The sequence below is a fragment of the Acipenser ruthenus genome, chromosome 28 (genome assembly GCF_902713425.1).
Source record: "Acipenser ruthenus chromosome 28, fAciRut3.2 maternal haplotype, whole genome shotgun sequence".
Taxonomy (NCBI): Eukaryota; Metazoa; Chordata; class Actinopteri; order Acipenseriformes; family Acipenseridae; genus Acipenser; species Acipenser ruthenus.
The window spans coordinates 396,289-413,887 of NC_081216.1; the positions used below are offsets into that span (position 1 = coordinate 396,289).

The 17,599-nt window shown below is 38.8% G+C and overlaps 2 protein-coding genes across 12 annotated transcripts in view; both read right to left on the reverse strand.

Moving 5' to 3' along the window:
- Nucleotides 1-56: 56 nt before the first annotated feature.
- On the reverse strand, nucleotides 57-6,027 carry LOC117434608 (protein LSM12 homolog A-like). Of its 2 annotated transcripts, none has more exons than XM_034057193.3 (5): nucleotides 5,853-6,027; nucleotides 2,901-3,034; nucleotides 2,048-2,157; nucleotides 1,594-1,723; nucleotides 57-1,141 (listed from the first exon to the last, which is right to left on the reverse strand). In XM_034057193.3, the coding sequence occupies exons 1-5, from the start codon at nucleotides 5,977-5,979 to the stop codon at nucleotides 1,049-1,051; spliced, it is 594 nt and encodes a 197-aa protein (XP_033913084.2). In that variant the 5' UTR covers nucleotides 5,980-6,027; the 3' UTR covers nucleotides 57-1,048. The 2 variants fall into 2 exon arrangements, with proteins under 2 accessions (XP_033913084.2, XP_058859084.1); XM_059003101.1 differs by lacking the exon at nucleotides 5,853-6,027 and adding an exon at nucleotides 5,581-5,721.
- Nucleotides 6,028-8,834: 2,807 nt separating this feature from the next.
- Nucleotides 8,835-17,599, reverse strand: part of LOC117434694 (histone deacetylase 5-like) — a 51,558-nt gene continuing 42,793 nt past the window's right edge. For 9 of the 10 annotated variants that reach the window (XM_059003379.1, XM_059003381.1, XM_059003380.1 and 6 more), the window contains one exon: nucleotides 8,835-17,467. In XM_059003379.1, coding sequence (XP_058859362.1) covers nucleotides 17,428-17,467 — 40 coding nt within the window. In that variant the 3' untranslated portion in view covers nucleotides 8,835-17,427. The remainder of the gene's footprint in view (nucleotides 17,468-17,599) is intronic. The other variant, XR_009309245.1, reaches the window with a different exon arrangement.

A 17,599-nucleotide genomic window follows, 5' to 3' on the forward strand; every position in this document is an offset into this window, starting at 1 on the left:
GTGGGGAATAACTTATTCACATCCAATTCAGGTTTTAAACTAAATTGTTTACGGAGGAAGAAAGGTGTCCCTACTGGTGGATGCACTGCACAAAATGGTCCCGTATCCCAGGAGGTAGGACCTTGTATTATCATTACTTTATAAAAACCTAACACAACATTGGAAGTATCGCACCTGATGCTTCACACACACAAGGAAAGTATAGGACTCCCTGCATAGCAGTGGCTGTTCCAGAGAACTCGTTTTGGCAGGGCTGGAGAACCCCCAAAAAGTATCAAGAATTCAAATTAAAAAAATTAAATAAAAAATACCATAAATAAAAGTAATAAAATGACGCTCAAAATAAGCAAAATGGCCGAGGTGTTTTAGAGCTGTAAGATCACCACTTCAGTCAAGAAATTCCTTTTAAAAGTTCAAATTTTACAACGTAATTTCTCATTTCATTTTTTTTTTTTGCCACTTGCACGCAAGTGACAGTACCCTTTCCGTAATGTTCCTACATTATTTATATATATAAAAAAAAAACATTTCCTTCCAAAAGCTATTTAGTCAGAATTTTTTGTTACTTTTATTTTTAGAAAATGTCTTTTTTTGTAAAGTGTGGGGTTTCAAGTCACATTATGTTTTCATGAAATGATACAGAGGAAAAAATATATATATATAAAACTGGTTGAACATGGATACAGCAAGTAAAAAACACAAAAAATAAAACTAACAAACTTTCTGACCGCAGAATTTTTTGGAGATTACAAAAACAAAAAACAAGAGCATTATGTGGAGGGGGGGGTGGGGGGGGCAAAAGAGGAAAGTAGGAAAAAATTAGTTTAATAAACTGTATGTTTTTTTCTTAAAATTATTTCTCTTTAAAAAGTCTAATTTGAGAATTCTGTCAGCTTTCTTTAATTGTTTAGGTCTCCCAGACACAATGAACTGATGGAATTAACCCCTCCCCCTGCCCCTGCCGGACAGACTGGCAGGCAGGGGGAAGAGACATGGCGCAGTCTGTCTGGCAACAGAATGTAACACCCCGTCCCTAGGGTTCACTGGCTCAAGACGACAAAGCCGAGTCCTTCTGTACTTGCTGTGCCGTTGAACGTTGCATTACCTTCTGCGTTTCCACATCTTTAAAATGTTTCTCAACCTGCAAGGCAAACAGAAAGCAGAAAGATGAGTCGAGCACAGGAGACCGCCCGCCACCATAGAGGGAGATTCCGACAACTCAGCCCACAAGCCCCTGCAAGGATAGGGCAAGGATAGATTGTAACCACTGTAGAAGATGAGACTTAAAACCGAGGTGACTCTGCAGCAGCTGCTGCTGTTGATGCATAGCTCACCCCGTAGTCTCTGTAAGTCGTTTTGGATAAAAGCGTCTGCTAAATGTCTAGTTAATAATAATGATTTTGTTGAAGCTGCTGCAGCTGGTACAAAACCCCCTTTCGACTGTCGTAACAAAAACTGTCCAAATTCAACATGTGCCATGTATGCCAATCCAAACAAAAGCCGACATGAAGGTGGTTTCTAACTTCTCTGAGCATTGCCGCCCCGATGTTGCATTTCTCTACTTTCTGCTCCCGTGTGCTGGGCCATACTTACTATTTTGCGTACATGGCTTAACGCGCTTCCCCCCTCTTTGCCTTTACAGTTGTCGACCTGGTAAGGCGGTGTGATAACAACATCATCCATCACAATGATATTCTTCTCCTGCCATTTACAGTCTTTGATGCTGGAATGCAAGAAACAGGGGGGGGGGGGGGGTTTAAAACCACCGTCCTAAAAAACATGTGCTTGACAGCTGCAACGTACAAAGCAATTATTACCAAAGGTACATTAATGCATACTTAAGACACACTAGGCACCAGATTTACTGAATGCTAAATATCTTGGCAGTCTTCTCACAGATCCAGGTAATCAAGGGAACCCCCCCAAATGACACAGCAAGTTAGTTGGTCAGTCTGGCCCAAAATTCAAATTGCAACAAGAGAACTTTGCTTACCTACTGGATTTCATTTACCATTGACTTGCTACAACCTTTGTTCAATTCACTTACGTTTTATGTATAGTCTGAAAAAGCTGCTGGCCCTCCACAGACACTCCAGCACTAACTGCATACGCTTGGGATAACTTGTCTTCCTTTTCCGCCCGTGCTCGGATGGCAAGCTGGGGAGAGAGACATTTCACATTAAAACTCAGCACAGACCGGTCAAACCTGTGAGTTTCACTAACAAAACAGTTTTATTAGGCAAGAAATGTACCAACACAATCAAAATCTACTATCAGGTGAAAGCGCTTTAATTAGCTACACTGTCATTCTCAATGCATATAGAACAGAAACATGGATATATGGCAAATACAGTACATAGACTCATGACCTTACTGTATGGCTAAACCCATACTGACTGGCAGAGTAGGACAATCATATTCTAGCAGAGTACCGACTGAGCCTCTTTACCATCTACATTAACAAAGAAGTGAATGCAAGGGTTACTGGAAAAGCAGTACCATGTAGAGCAGGGGACTCCAACCTTGGTCTTGGAGAGCCCCTATCCAGCAGGTTTTATACGTGTCTTTACATCAGCAGTGGCTAAAAATCTGGAACACCTGTTAATCTTGACTGAGTCAATAATTGGTTCAATTGAGTAACAGAGATTGGTTGAAACAAACCAGCAGCCACAGCAGCTCTCCAGGACCAGGGTTGGAGACCCCTGATCTAGAGGCTCCGAGTGGCACTTAATGAGTAAATTAGATTTATTCCAGAGGAGTTAAGGTAGTACATTTAGACATTACGTCCCCCTGGTAACAGATGAAACATCTTGTTACTATTGCAGCCTATTACCTTGGCAAAAGTCGTCCTACAGAGCAGGGGTGAGACTTCGATCACCACCAGGTTCTGAACCACCTACCTTGTTAACATTCAGGGATGCTAGAGGAGGCGGCGTTTCAGTGCGGTCATTTATTATATCCACATTCGAAACGTACGCTAAATTAATCAGGAGAACGTCACTGAGGTTGAGCTTCCCACTGGAGGAGGGGCATTCTGCAAGGGAGCGGAGTCAAGGGAATATCAACTGAAAAACACACACGACTTTTAAACCTGAAACCATTAGGCAGTTAGCTGCAATACACCGTGTAAACTCACGGCACCTTTAAGATGCAGAGCAAAAAACAAATGCTGGAACACACAAGAGAAAGACTTTTCAGCAAAACATGTCTCATTTTTTAAACAAAAGTGAGCGCAAGCACAAGAGTTTCTAAATCTAGGACTAAGGATACCACAATAAATTCCAATACACCAGGAGTATATGCAGGCTCAAGCTGCATGGTTCCATTACGTTGTAAAGCAAAGACATACTTCCAGCAGCGGTAAAACGATTCACTGTACTGTACATCGATGCCCTTTACATGACATTGTAGCACAGAGATCAAAAGCATTGCAGCTGTAGTCGTCATATCCACTCTAAAAAAACTGGGACTGAAGAGTGAGGGGGTGTTCATAAAATCTATTCCCGTTACTACTGTAAAATGAATTATACAACTCCCTGTAAATAATCAACGTCGATTCCAGCACATAATATAATTTAGTGTAAAGTCCAATAAACATACAGTAAATACCAGAGATGGAGAGCAGGTTATCGCATTAACACAATGAGGTAGAAAAGCATTGCCCACAATCAATGCATCAAATTCATTAATACATGATAATCACCTCATACTCTTTAAGCTCTCTAAAAATTAATCGCAGCCATATACTGTACCTTTGTTCTTTTACAAAAAGTTTCAGACTTCCTAGAAAATCCAAAAAAAAGTACACGCCAACCACATAAACACCTGACCAGCAGAAAATAACATAATTGTCGTCATGACTTAGTTTAGACAGACAACATCTCCACTGTGAAAGATGGCAGGCATGACTCTTACATTTAATGGATTTTGCCAAAAATTTATAGAAACCAAGATAATACCCAACTGTGTACTTGTACAAAATCATGTCCAAATCGGCCAATTTAACACATGTCAACGTCACCACTTTGATTCACAGATTAAACTTCAAAGGCAATAGGAACCAAATTTGTATCAAACTCTGCAAGTGTACAAATGCGTAGAAATACCAGATCAATTATTATTCTGGCTTTCTATCACCTTGACTTGGACTTCAAAGTTCTCTCCCTATCCTTGTATGTCATGGAGTTCACCTGTGTGACAAGACATCCATAACTCAAGTTTCTGCAAAGCACTGGGCAATCGTTGTCTGGACCCAAATATACAGTTTGCTGAGTGTGATGGCATTCAATCCCAGAGGCATTACTTGGCTCCAAGTCCTCAGCTCTAACTGTTAGGCCATACATACCACATCCTCAGAATATGCGACTTTGTTTTAACACCACCACCGAGTTTCCAGTACATTGAGGAAGGGGTGACTCATTACCCAGTCACACCACATGGCTGCCAAACTGTTTTTCTTTCAGTTTACTTGCAATAAACTGGTGCTTCCATAAAGTTGACCTTAATTACTACGCCTATTAAAACACGGAAATGGATGGAGAGATAATCAGACAAGCTGTCCAACCACAAATAAACTGTCCCCTTCTGAAATCAAAGCACTGCCTACAGTATACTCCTAGGTAGGTTTCAAGCGATTGGAGTAAGCATTTTATATGTTTAAGGGCTGTTGATACAAGTCGCTAACATAAACACAACTGTATGAAACAAGTTAACCCCTATTGTAAACGGTCTGTTTTCTAAACACAACTACTTACTGTACAAGTTTAACTGCGTGTGACAGTATGTTGAAATAAACAAGAAGGTCGTGAAGCAACAGTACACAGCGAGCATGCAAAACAAACGGTGCTCCTCTGAAAACAGTGCGGGACTAAAATCATTTCTCGCAGAGCGGTAATATACAGCTGCATTTAATCCTGGTTATAACCTCGCTGGTTTCTGCACCAGTTACTAAAACTGAGCAACTCACGCTGCCCTGGTTTAAAACGTTTTAATCCGAAACTAACATAACATTGTTTAAATATGCAAAAATAAAACATTAATTACTGTACATGCAAAGGTTTAAAAACTGACACTAAACAGGGTTGTCTGAAAATTACGATTAGAACTGAACTGAATAGACTGATTGAATGCTTTATTACAGGCCGAATGCAGCCTTCCCATTGAAACAAACAAACCACAATATCGAAATACTGTATTTGCATCCCGGTCATGACCGACAAAAACTATGAAAAAACAACCAACTAACCATGTATAGAGTTAAATAAATATATACCTCGGAATAAAACATTAACAATAAAAAAAGTCACATCAAACGGGCGGACATCTCTGTACGACTGGGGCAACTGACTAATTTACACACACTGTCTTCATTTCGACAAATCGCATGAATAGCGTGTAGCGTTAAAACAAAAAAAGGCCATCCGACTCAACACAGGCAAATGGGTTTGTAACAAGTACGAAACCTACGCTTTATCAGCGAATATTCTCTGTTTAAATCACATTATATATATATTATATTAAAACAGCCATGATGTCCCTTTGGAGCTGCCAGATAGTGCTCCAGAGGCAACCCTAACGAACCTCCATCAATTCCATTGAGAACCGCACGCGTGCAACCACCTCTGTTCATCGTCCACAACCAGCTCCCGGTCCACTATAAGGAGACCCTTGTCGGTACCGGGTTTGAATGTTTCAGATTAGCCCAATCTACCTGGTGGGGGTGCCGCTCTAACTACGCCTGCGCGGCCGTCGGCTCACTATCTGGTAAGAGTGGTAACCGGTTACCCCCAGGCCCCTCGTACCACGAGAGGACACCGAGCCGCCGCCGCCACGCCGAGACGCTAAAAGGATACTCAAAGTCAACATCTTGGACTGGTAGTCGAAGGCCACGACCTCCCCCTGGAGGCGCTGCCCCAAGCAGGTGAGGCAGGAGACCTGGTTGCCGACGCTGAAGTACTCCCCCGGTCCAGGAGCCGCCATCTTGTCAGCCAGGAAACCGGAGCGCCAGCCTTACGTAAGCCTACGCCATGCGTCATATGGGGGGGGGGGGGGGGGCAACAGACGCATTACCCCGTGATGATTCCTAAATAAATAATGCGCGCTTAGACCAGCAGCCAGAGTGGGGCGCGCAGGGAAATGATGATGATGATGATTATTATTATTATTATTATTATTATTATTATTAATTTATTTATAAACGGCAATCAGAGATGCATTTTTTTTAACGATCTGTTCTAATGGGGTGGTTTGTGTAACTATATTGCACAAACAGTCTATGCCGTTTCATGTACAATATATATTAGCTATGAAACATTTTAATATTGCAATGCTATTATTAGTGGATTAAACAACTATCTATCTATCTATCTATATCTATATCTATATCTATATCTATATCTATATATCTATATCTATATCTAATGCCCCCACAAACAAAACTGTATTTGTTTTTCTCACTAAATAAAATCAGATCTCGAATCTAGCATCATTCTGACCTTGGCTACGATGATATCCATTACCTTGAAAACGTGTTTGTTGTTGTGTGTACGTGATGTATTCGCAAAATGAGTCGGTCCACACATACACAAAGCTCTTTCGCATTCCCTCAACTATCTTCCAGTTACGGCAACAAACAGAACTCGCGTACCGTGGTAAAGTTGGTTTGAAGTTTGATAACACCATGTAACAATTTTTTTTTTTTTTTGTTCCTGGGTAGTAAGTGTTATTTCCTAATTGCTTATGGCTCAAAAGTATAGAAAATGGCTATTATTCCCCACAAACTTTGCTTTTGTGACCAGAACAGTGATATTTTGAAATTAACCTATTTTCCAGAACATTCCAGATAGATTCAGTGCTGAGTAAACGGAGTAACTTCTAGAACTTTCTAGAACTTTCCAGTAATATAAATAGTAGTATAAATACAGGGGCCTTAAGCCCACCAGTTCAGTTTAGTTCCAGCTGCCTAAGTGGATACATATCTGCATTTTTCTGAGATGGCATCAGGAGGCTGCAAGCATCCGGCAGACGCATTTTGCTATGTCTGCGGCCAATTTATCAAGACAAGAGCGAAAAAGTACTCAGTGGAAGCATCTACTAAGATGTGTGAGGCCTACAAGGCATATTTCGGCATGCCTGTCGGGGATCAAGACAAACCCTGGGCACCTCATTTCACCTGCGAGCACTGCAAAAAAACTCTGGAAGGTAAGATGGACAATTGCTGTCGGAATTTTATGTTATAAAATTTGTTAAAATTTTTAAAATTGTAAAAGTTTTTAATTTTAAAATGTTTTACAATTTTCAATGTTATTGAAAAAATATATCATATATGAAAAATGTTGCGAGAATCTCTTACACATGTGTCATGGGTGAAATAAATATATTTTTGTAGGATGGTACAGAGGGGAAAAGAGAGCCATGAAGTTCGCTATCCCAAGAATTTGTCAGGAACCCACTGACCACTCAAGCAACTGCTACTTCTGCATGGTGGACCCTTCCAAACGTTGGACTAGCAAGAATGTACCTGCTATCACGTATCCGGACCTTCCTTCATCCATCGCCCCGGTGCCACACTGCCATGAGCTCCCCGTACCCACTCCTCCGGAGAGAGAGCAGCCGTCTTTAGAAGAGAGCAGCAACTCAGAGAGCGAGGAAGACGTTGTAGATCCAGATGACAATTTCAGAGGTGGAGCTGAGGAGAGAAACCCATACTACCCCAACCAAAAAGACTACTCACTTCTAAATCTTTTGTAGTCATTTTTGTATTACTTTAGTATAAATACATGTTAATTTGGATTCATATGTTGTTTTTTCTGACTTTATGTGAAGAAAAGACACAAATTCGCCCGTTTTCTTATTGGAAATAGGTAAATTTCAAAATATCACTGTCCTGGTCACAAAAGCAAAGTTTGTGGTGAATAATACCCATTTTCTATACTTTTGAGGCATAAGCAACTAGGAAATAACACTTACTACCCAGGAACCCAAAAAAAAAAAAAATTTACACGGTGAATTAACCTTCATACTGGCAAACATAATCCCCTATGCTGGGTACACCAAGTTTAATGTGAAGCAGGCGAGTTGTGAATATATTCACAACCTACCAGGGTAAGCCGGGCATGCTACTCGCAGTAACTCCGCTGATAATTTAAATAACAGATGAAACAGAAAAATAGGTGTAAGCGTCAAGCGCGTTTGATGATATTTATTGTAGTAATTAACCACATTTAAATCCTAACAAGTTAAGATGCCTGTAGCAGTATGGACGCTAAACTTATGCATGATCGGGATGCATGTCCCATCATTAAATATAACTTTCTTTTTTAAGTTTCTGTACAGAACACAGCAGCCCTCAGATTGTCTCACTGCAACATTAAATACATTGTCTGTGTGTATGATGTATTGGTTCGACATGCACAGCGCAAGCACGGTCCAAGCCCCCTGTACAGCTCCCGGTCTGTGTCTGAGAAGGAAGTATGTCCCTTTTGCCTCCCTGTTATTTTAAACGTTGAAAAACCAGTAACTAAACGTGGCAACGGCCGGGCAGGGGAGGGATCTAAAAATGTAATCGGGTCTGTGAATGTACAACTGGACTGTGTACAGCAGCAAATCACCGCTAATTTTATCAGGAAGTTATGAACCATTAACAGACTAAATTATACATCTTTTTATTTATATTTTGCAGCGTTGGGATGTTGAGAATAGCAAATATTAAAACGCACACTTGTGGGAGTTGAGAATTATAAATGTTTTATTTCATAATACCTAGAACCAGAAATTGTAAGAAATCTCCCACTTGCAGAAACACGTCTGTTAAATAAACACACAGTGACCCAGACTCTGTGTGGCAGAAACGAATTCATTTATTTACACAAAGACAAATGTCATAAGATGATACAAAATACTTGACTTTAAACACCGAAGAGAAAGAACAGAGAGGTTAGAGACACAAGAAAGACAACGTGTTTTTGTATTTTTTAAAGTGAGTGTCTACATCAATTTCGTCATCAAATAATAACATGTATATTGACAAAATTAACATCTTATACAACACAATATTGCTTGTCAGCCACTAAAGACACAGACTCTAGTTCTACAGAATAGGACATTTAGCATCGACACGGTTTGTAGGATCTACCAGATGTGTTTTATGATACAAAAAAAAAAAAAAAAAAAAAAAAAAAACCCACATTAAAAATGCATTCGATCCATTTTCTTTATTGTATTTTTTTTTTAAAGAAATAGAATCCCTCCGTTATTTCGTTTTTTAACCAGAAATCATTTAAAAAATGACTTTCTCTCTCTCTGACCACCAGGAAAGCTACAAAATGTATGTTCCTACTTGATTTATGAAACCTGTAGCTCAAATTATGTCGGTCGTCCCCCCCCCCCCCCCCCGGACAACTTTTTACACTAATTTTAAGTGTTTCAAAGCTCTTTTCAAAATGTCCGCTCTAGTGCACTGATAGTGTATGGATTATTACCCACATTGTCAAACAGATAACACAGCAATAACGATCCATAGTACGGAATGGAAAAGCCATTTTAAGGGTTTTGGTTTTTTTGAGAGGACAGATCTCAAACCCCAGTGCACTAGAGCGGACATTTTGAAAATAACTTTGAAACAGACTTTAAAGTTCTAAGTGTAAAAAATTGTCAGGACGTTACAATGGAAAGAAAAATGACAGGTTCGTTATTTAAACAGTTGTAGCAACACGTGGGGACGGGTAACGCTCTATTTTTCTGAACCACGCTACCTACTCTAACACTTAACCCCTGAGGTACATCAGGGATGGGATTAAGACTTCCCCCATTCCATATTGGTGTGATCTGGTCCAGGTTTTCCTATAGGCCTAATTGACTAATGTATATAGGTCATAAGGTCAAACCTATAATGGCTTAAACTGCTATGTAATGGAAGTCTTATACCCACCGTGAATCTAGCCTACAATATTTATTTAAAAAAAAAAAAACACTTCCCCAACCATTACAGCTCTAGACTTTGTGAAGTGCGAATTATTTCATTTATTTATTTATTTTTATTTTTTTAAAGTAACTTTGTGGCTTGTTTAACTGTATGTGGATTTCCCAGATTGTCAAAAACAAAAACTTGCGAATACAGAGGAATGTGTTAAAGCAGAAGTGATCATCAAAAAAATAATATCACCCAAACAAAGAAAAAAAAATTCTAATCTGCAGCTCAGTTTTGGGAGTTAAACTTGCAAGCCCAACAGCTTGCCCAGGCACGTTGGAACTCAAAAGGCCTGGGTCACGCCTAACCAGATGTGTAGACAGCCGTGTGGATATATAGAAATGTGCAGGTTTCACAGGCAGCTGGGGACAGATACCCACTTTATAAACCACCACTCTGTACAAGGGGAAAGAAGTGTCTATGTGCACAAATACAGACTATATAGAAGTATAAAAAAGTCCCATGTGTAAAGTCTCCGACAGCTAAGGAAGATCATGATGGGGACATGGATCAAGCATTTTGTGACATGGATCAATCAGTTTCTAGTAGCACATGCTTGTCTCAAAGATTAAGCCATGCATGTCTAAGTACCCACGGGCTGTGCAGTGAAACTCGATAGAGCTTTTCCAAAGCATTCAGCTCTTCAGAATTGTTCTACAAGAGCACCCACGAGCGACGAGGCGTGACTGCTGTCTGCGATCGCCGTTATAGGCCACCAATTTGAAAATGTCACAGAACATGGTTTTATTATTTTTGTATAGTAAAACGCATTGCCCTTCTCAGTTTATCAAACTCATTGGGTGAAATCTGAATTCAAAGTAATTGAACATTTGTGGCTGCTTATTCTGTGGCCAGAAAAAACTACAAAAACAGACTCCTATGTTAACTTCCTTTTTTTTTTAATCTATTGTAATTCTACAGACCCGACACTGACGGGCAAATCTATACCTGCAGACTGCGTTTTACATTTTACACCTCAGTAAAAACTGCACATTCTGACTCGCGAAGCACCCACCTTCCCCACAGGCAGAACAAGAAATCCTACACACCCCTCCAGCGATTACTAACACCGAAGGGAAATGTATTTTAATTCACCCAAGCTGTTACAACTGAAAGACGGCTGGCATTTCAACTGTGTTTAAATTGTAAGAAACCGAGTGTGGGACTCCCATTGGTACTGCAATCAGAAACCCCATTCAAACCGCATGTGTTATTGCCTCGTTTGTTCAAAAAGGGTGAATGACAGGCAACCAGACAGTGCCACCAAATATCGAAGCACAGGAATCTGCCCATTAACAAGGAGCTGTCAAAACTTTATGGCAGAAATTGTAAGAGGTCATTCTGTATAGCGTTCGCAGGACACAATAAGGAATGCATATGCATTAAAGACCCACAGTTGAATGTCTATATAAAACCATATTGCTGCGATGAAAGGAGTCACATGTACAGTATGTCTGGATTGCAAGAACAATCTGCTACAATAAGGCAGGTAATATGCATTCCTTCTCATTTATTATTAGTGCCCAAATCAGCTCAAGCCACTTGCATGAGTTTTGTTCCTGATCAGTCTGTGATCAGCAAACAGACGCAAGCAAACAGTGCTTTGGAAAGAGTCACGACCCTGTCTGAATGCCTCGAACACAAATCACAGATCCATGTACGCTTACTCCTTGCTTTGCTAACCTAGAAAACACTAGAAGAGCACTTCAGTAATCTAACTAAAGGTCGCTCTGCAAAAAAAAAAAATAAATAAATTCCCTGCCAGCTGCCCCAATACCTGATACAACACATCTAGGTCACCTAGCCATTTCAGTCATGTGCATTTGAAATTGGATTTTATTTTAAATCACAGAAATTATATGTTTTGCAGCAGGAATACGTGACTCGGTTTCAATGCAACGGGGGATAGAGTGTGGAGGTCTTGTTTGTTTTTCTTTCTTACTACAGAGATAGTGTTTGTATACCCTTTACTTACAGAATTCAATTCTTTCCAGCACTGAAGACTAATTGAAAGTTCTGCTAAATTAATCTATGTATACTAAGATTACTTAAATTAGTTTTTTTTTTTTTTAAAAGCATTTTTTCTGTTTTTGGGGAATAAGTTCACACAATTACTAGAGCAAATGTAGAGCAATTTTTTTGTGATCTGATAAATATATCATATATGTATTCTCAAATTCTCAAGCCTATCTCAAATATTGTTTACTTAATTGCACATCAGCATTTCCCCAAAGCTAAAATGGAACAGAATCCCATCCTAACCCTTAGATGCATATATCCTACTTTAACTTAACTGTAAAGATCTACACAGCTATTGACTAGACCCTGACATCCCATTTATCTGTCCAGTTATATTTGTTTAAAAATATATATTTGTTGTATTAAAATATCCTATACTTGTATAATACACCTTTGCTCTTCTGCCCTGTTAATCTTGAAAATAAGACAGTATCATATTCAAAATACAACTTTTTTTTGTTTATTTAAATGTACATTCATTCAAAAACGGTTTAAAGATTCGTACTGGAACCAAAATCACAGCATCTCACAGACAGAGAAGCCAGCATCTACTGTTGAATGTACTGCAGTGTCAAACAGTGACATTGTATTACATACTGTTACACTGGCACATACAGACATATAATAAGGAGGAGAGGAACATCCTCCATTGCGTCTATAGATATTAATAACCCACCAAGCAGGTCAGAACAAGGTGAACAGCACACATCACATGTGTATTTAGTAAAGCTAGCAGTGTCATTGGTAGTAAATTGTTCAGCATGGGTTTGGGTCTGCAATTAATAATACATAAAAAAAAAAAACATAAATTGATTGAGTAATTGGAAACGATCTGGATTTTAAACTATTAATGAATAATTATGTTTTTAATACCAATAAGAGACCCCACAGTGAACCGCTGGATCAGACTGTGCCTAAAAATCTGTCGATTGTCATTTCAAATGCACACTGAGTACCAGAGTATGTCCACCCAGCGGACAATAATAATTCAAAACACAATAAAACAAATACTAAAAACATATTAAAAAGAATAAGCCAGGAGTTGGATCCCCCACAAAGGAGTTAAAACAGGACTGGCAATCTAACTGTGCAGAAAATAATTGTCAGGTTTATGTGTATGAATAGTGGATGATGATGATGATGGGATTGTTTAAATTAAGGTTTTAGACTTTATTGAAACACCTGTTACAGTGCTGGAAAAAAAAAAGGTTTTAACATTTGATGCGGTAATTACCACAGCCGACCACAAGATGGCACCACATGTACGTCCAATATGGAGATTAAAATACCAATGGGCACTGAATTTAGAATATTATCATTTGCGTGTATTTTATATACAGTGCATACAAATATAAATAGCATCTATATAGCATTGTCACGTGAATAAAGTCATCCTCATAAAGACATTTCAAGGAATGTGTTTTGATTGAACAAAGTCCAAACTTGTCAGTCTCCCTTTTACAACAGCATCAAACTTTACATACAAAAAAAATCTGTCACATTCTAAATCTATCCCCAGCCCAACTTAACTGTAGAAAACAGTGTATGTACAGAATCAGATCTCTTTTGAAGCTGAAAATATACATTTTATATAACCCTCAAAGTAAATATGGCTATGCATATATAAAATAAAAAAAATAAAAACAGAACATAAAATATATACGTATTAATGTTGTTTAAACACTGCGTGAATAATATTGTAATGCTTTGAAAGGCGTGTGGATCATTTTTCAGTTCAACCAGTTAACAAAATCGCTTTAAAATGCCAGTGAAATGAGGATAGGGTTCAACGTATAATTTAGCTGAAAAACAGCTAGAAGGGGAAAGTGCACAAATCTCTACCTAGAAGAGCAACAACAAGGATATGGCATCTAAAGCAATTTAGTCTGCAGTACATCGTTTTAAATCTCTCGTTTTCTCCGAGGTGAAGGTGATGTGCTATTGCTTCTCATAAGACAGTGATATTGCTGAATGGGATCCATCTTAGAATTCAAAATTATAATTTTCTTCGGTCACTGAATGAGCATTTCTGCAATTGTCAATTTATGGTTAAAGTTGAAACGATTAAAAAATCGTTTAAAAAACAAACAAACACACTGATCGTTCCCCTTACCTTGGCAAAACTAAAAATGACAAGCTTAGCTATTGTTTACTCACACCAAAGGGAGACGGGACCACTTTCAAATAAACAACACGCACACGTTGAAAACAGCGAGAGACTATACACTTAGCCCCCTCCGGTATTATTGTGAACAAGCACGCCCACAGAAGACAAGCTATTTTTATAATATTAGTTAACATTAAAAATCGACATGTCGAGCAGCAAGGGACTGGATGAGACCTCCATCCCATGATGGTATTAAAATATAAAATTATTATTAGTTTGGAAAAATACCGAAGCACTCTTTACCACACAGCCTGCAGTCAAATTGACTTCTCATTTAAATCAAATATTCCAGCGCATTGTAGCACTGTAGCACTGTTTAATGGAAATGGTGCGATTTATTTTTGTGCAAAAATGAGGTTGAGGTGTTGTTGACCAAGAATAAAAGTACTTCAAGCTAACTTGCTGGCCAAACCGCAAACATGCATCCCTATCTTGCAAGTCTTTAACCTGTGCAATCTGCGTCATGGCAAAAAATCTATCCAAAAATGACACACGAGAGAGCCTGCAATTCTAAAATATGTTCATAACAAGAGACTGAAATGTGGAGTGTTTTTAGGCTGCCTAAAACCGACCACTGACACTATGCAAGAACTCATTTTATTGTTGTGAAAATGAATTGAAATGCCACTTCATTGATTTTGTCCTTTCCTTTGATTCTGGTTCTGAAACGTTGCTGCTTCAATGTAGCAGTCTCTACCTGGCTTTCAAAGCTGCTTGGAGAATCCTAGTCACCAGGACTTTAGGTGGACTGAAAGAGGTCACACTGTGTGTAACTGGACAGAGATGGATTTGAATGTCAGGAGCCTGTATGACCCACGCTACAGTCCATTTACTGGGAAGACGATATGCATTTCAATACTGCACAGCATCTGGACACTTTTTTATAATTTTATTACTCTTTTTATTATTATTATTTACATTGGGTGGTTCTGAAGTTCCTAAACTAAACCCATATATCAATTTCCGATCACAGATAAAGACAATGAATAATGAAAATGCATGGAAACACACAGCAATTGGAAAAGTTGCTCAAACTTTCAAAAAATGTCTGATGACAAAACAAAAACTATCCTGCCGTTTAAACTGTGCTTTCTTTTATAGCTGCAACATTTTTGTAGCGTCCCTATGGACGTGTGAAGCTAGCAGGGTGCATATGCACATATGTAGAGTATTGGCTATACTATCTATTAGTCTGTCCATTGAGCATGGATGCCATCTACCCCATGTCAAGAAAACCCATGAAATGAAGCACTGTTGCTTCTTGTAGTGTTGAGAGTGAAAAAAATTACATTTTAAAAACTGACGATGACAGGAAAACAACCGAGACATACAAACAAACATAAGGTGACAGCAAAGTGCCAAGACAGGTCCAGCAAAGGAAGGCGCGGGAGGAAACTGGAGGGGAGTTCTCTGAATACTTTCTCTTGAACAGTGCGCTTTGAACACCAGGGAAGTCTGAAAGCACACTGAAGCCTATACACAGTGACTGTACCCACTGAGGTCTGTGCTGGTACAAGAATAGTACACTGGATTAGCAGGCAGGGTCTCTTACTCTACATGAAATGTTGCTGCATTTTCTGTGGCACTCATTTCCCTGGCTGTGTTTAATGTAATCTTACATTCCAAACCCTAGCAGGATGTTAAACAGGTAGGGTGCAGCTATAAATTGCTTCCCCCGCCCACCCCACACGGATTTACAGGAACATATCTAAGAGCGGAACCAAGTTGTACAGTTCAGTGAGGAAGCCTTGTCAAGCTGCACCTTTACTTATTTGAGGTTTTAGATTAGAGAATACATTTTAAAACACAGACCATAAAATGAGCAATGCAGAGGAGTCAACAGTGTAGCATGCCAACCATATGAAAGGAACACTTCTGCTAATGTTAATGTAGCCCACAAATAGATCGCCAATAGCAATTTAGTGCAAGCAAGCCATCAATTTAAAAATAAAATACAAATGATCTGCTCTTAATATTAAATAATACTTTTATATTAAGTATATCTGGTTGGATTTAAACCGTCTATTCTGTGAAGAAAAGTGAGTGTTCAAAAAAAAAGGAATTATAATAAAATAAATCTCTTTTTGGTGACAAAGGAGATCAAAGAAGATAATCTAGTATTTACAGAACAAAGAACATTAAAAATGATTGGTCATTATATCACAAATACACAATCTGATTTTTAGTTACAATAAATAAAAATAACAAACAAACAGAGGCAAAATACTGGGGAGTGGGGTACTTAAACCCCCAAGATGACCTTTAACCCTTAACCCCTACCTCATTTACTCCCTGAACTCCAGTAGAGTGAGACAGAGAGAAGAAAAAACAAAAAACATTTAAAATCTTTCTGGGAGGGAGAGAGAATCAAACCAATTAAACATCTCTCATGATCCAATCACTGGAGGAAATTAAGGCATTTTAAACCAATATGAGTGTAATGAGTGTGGGGGGGGGGGGGGGTTCCTCTTTTTTTAAAAAAAAGGCACCAAGTTCTTTCTGCAACTTCCCTCCCCCGCTCAAACAAAAGGTAAAAAAAAAATAAAACACTAATAACAACAACAATAATAATATTTTTCCCATTTTCAGCTTTGCTTGACGATTGCTGTCAAACTCATGAAAGGTTCGGATTGCAGGAGCGATGAGCTTCCTTGTTTTACTCAGTCAATGCCTGTAACTATACATACTTTCCACAAGAGGGGGCTCCAAACACCACCCAAGAACAAGCACCCTCTTTCAAAACAGAAAAGTGTCCCGATAGGAATATCCAGCTGGGTTCTTGTTAAATAGGGAGGGCTTCTTATGCAAGTTTCTCCAACGCTGCCTTTTTCACCCCATCCTTGAAGACAAAAAAAAAAAAAATAGAAAAGAAAATGTGTGCTTCACCCTTCTGGGTTTAACAAAGTAGATAATCCATCTTTTTTTTTTCCTGATATACAGTGTTCCTTTTTCTGCATATTCCAAGGACGAAGAAAAAAAAAAAACAACTCTTTGCTCAATTCATGTGATTTGGAAAGAGTTCGAGAAAATTCTCTTGGCTTTTTTTTTATTTATTAAAAAAAAAAAAAAATACAAACCACTGGCTGAAATGAGTTGAGAAATGAATTTCGTGTTTCCTCCTGTCTCTTGCGTCTCTCTCAGGTCAGTGTGGCGAGGTGTGGTGCAGTGCAGTACATGACCGTCAGAGGAACGGAGGGAGAAAGTGGGGGGGCGAGGGGGTCTCACGAGAATGTGATAAAGATGGTTTACAATCACAATAGGAAATCTGCACTCACTACAACACCGGCTCTTCCTCCATAGGCTCGTCTGCTTGTCTACAAACAGAAAACTCTGAATTATCTCATGCAAGAAGAACATGCTACAGCTATGAGAACATATAATAATAATAATAATAATAATAATAATAATAATAATAATAATAATAATAATAATGCAAACACACTTTC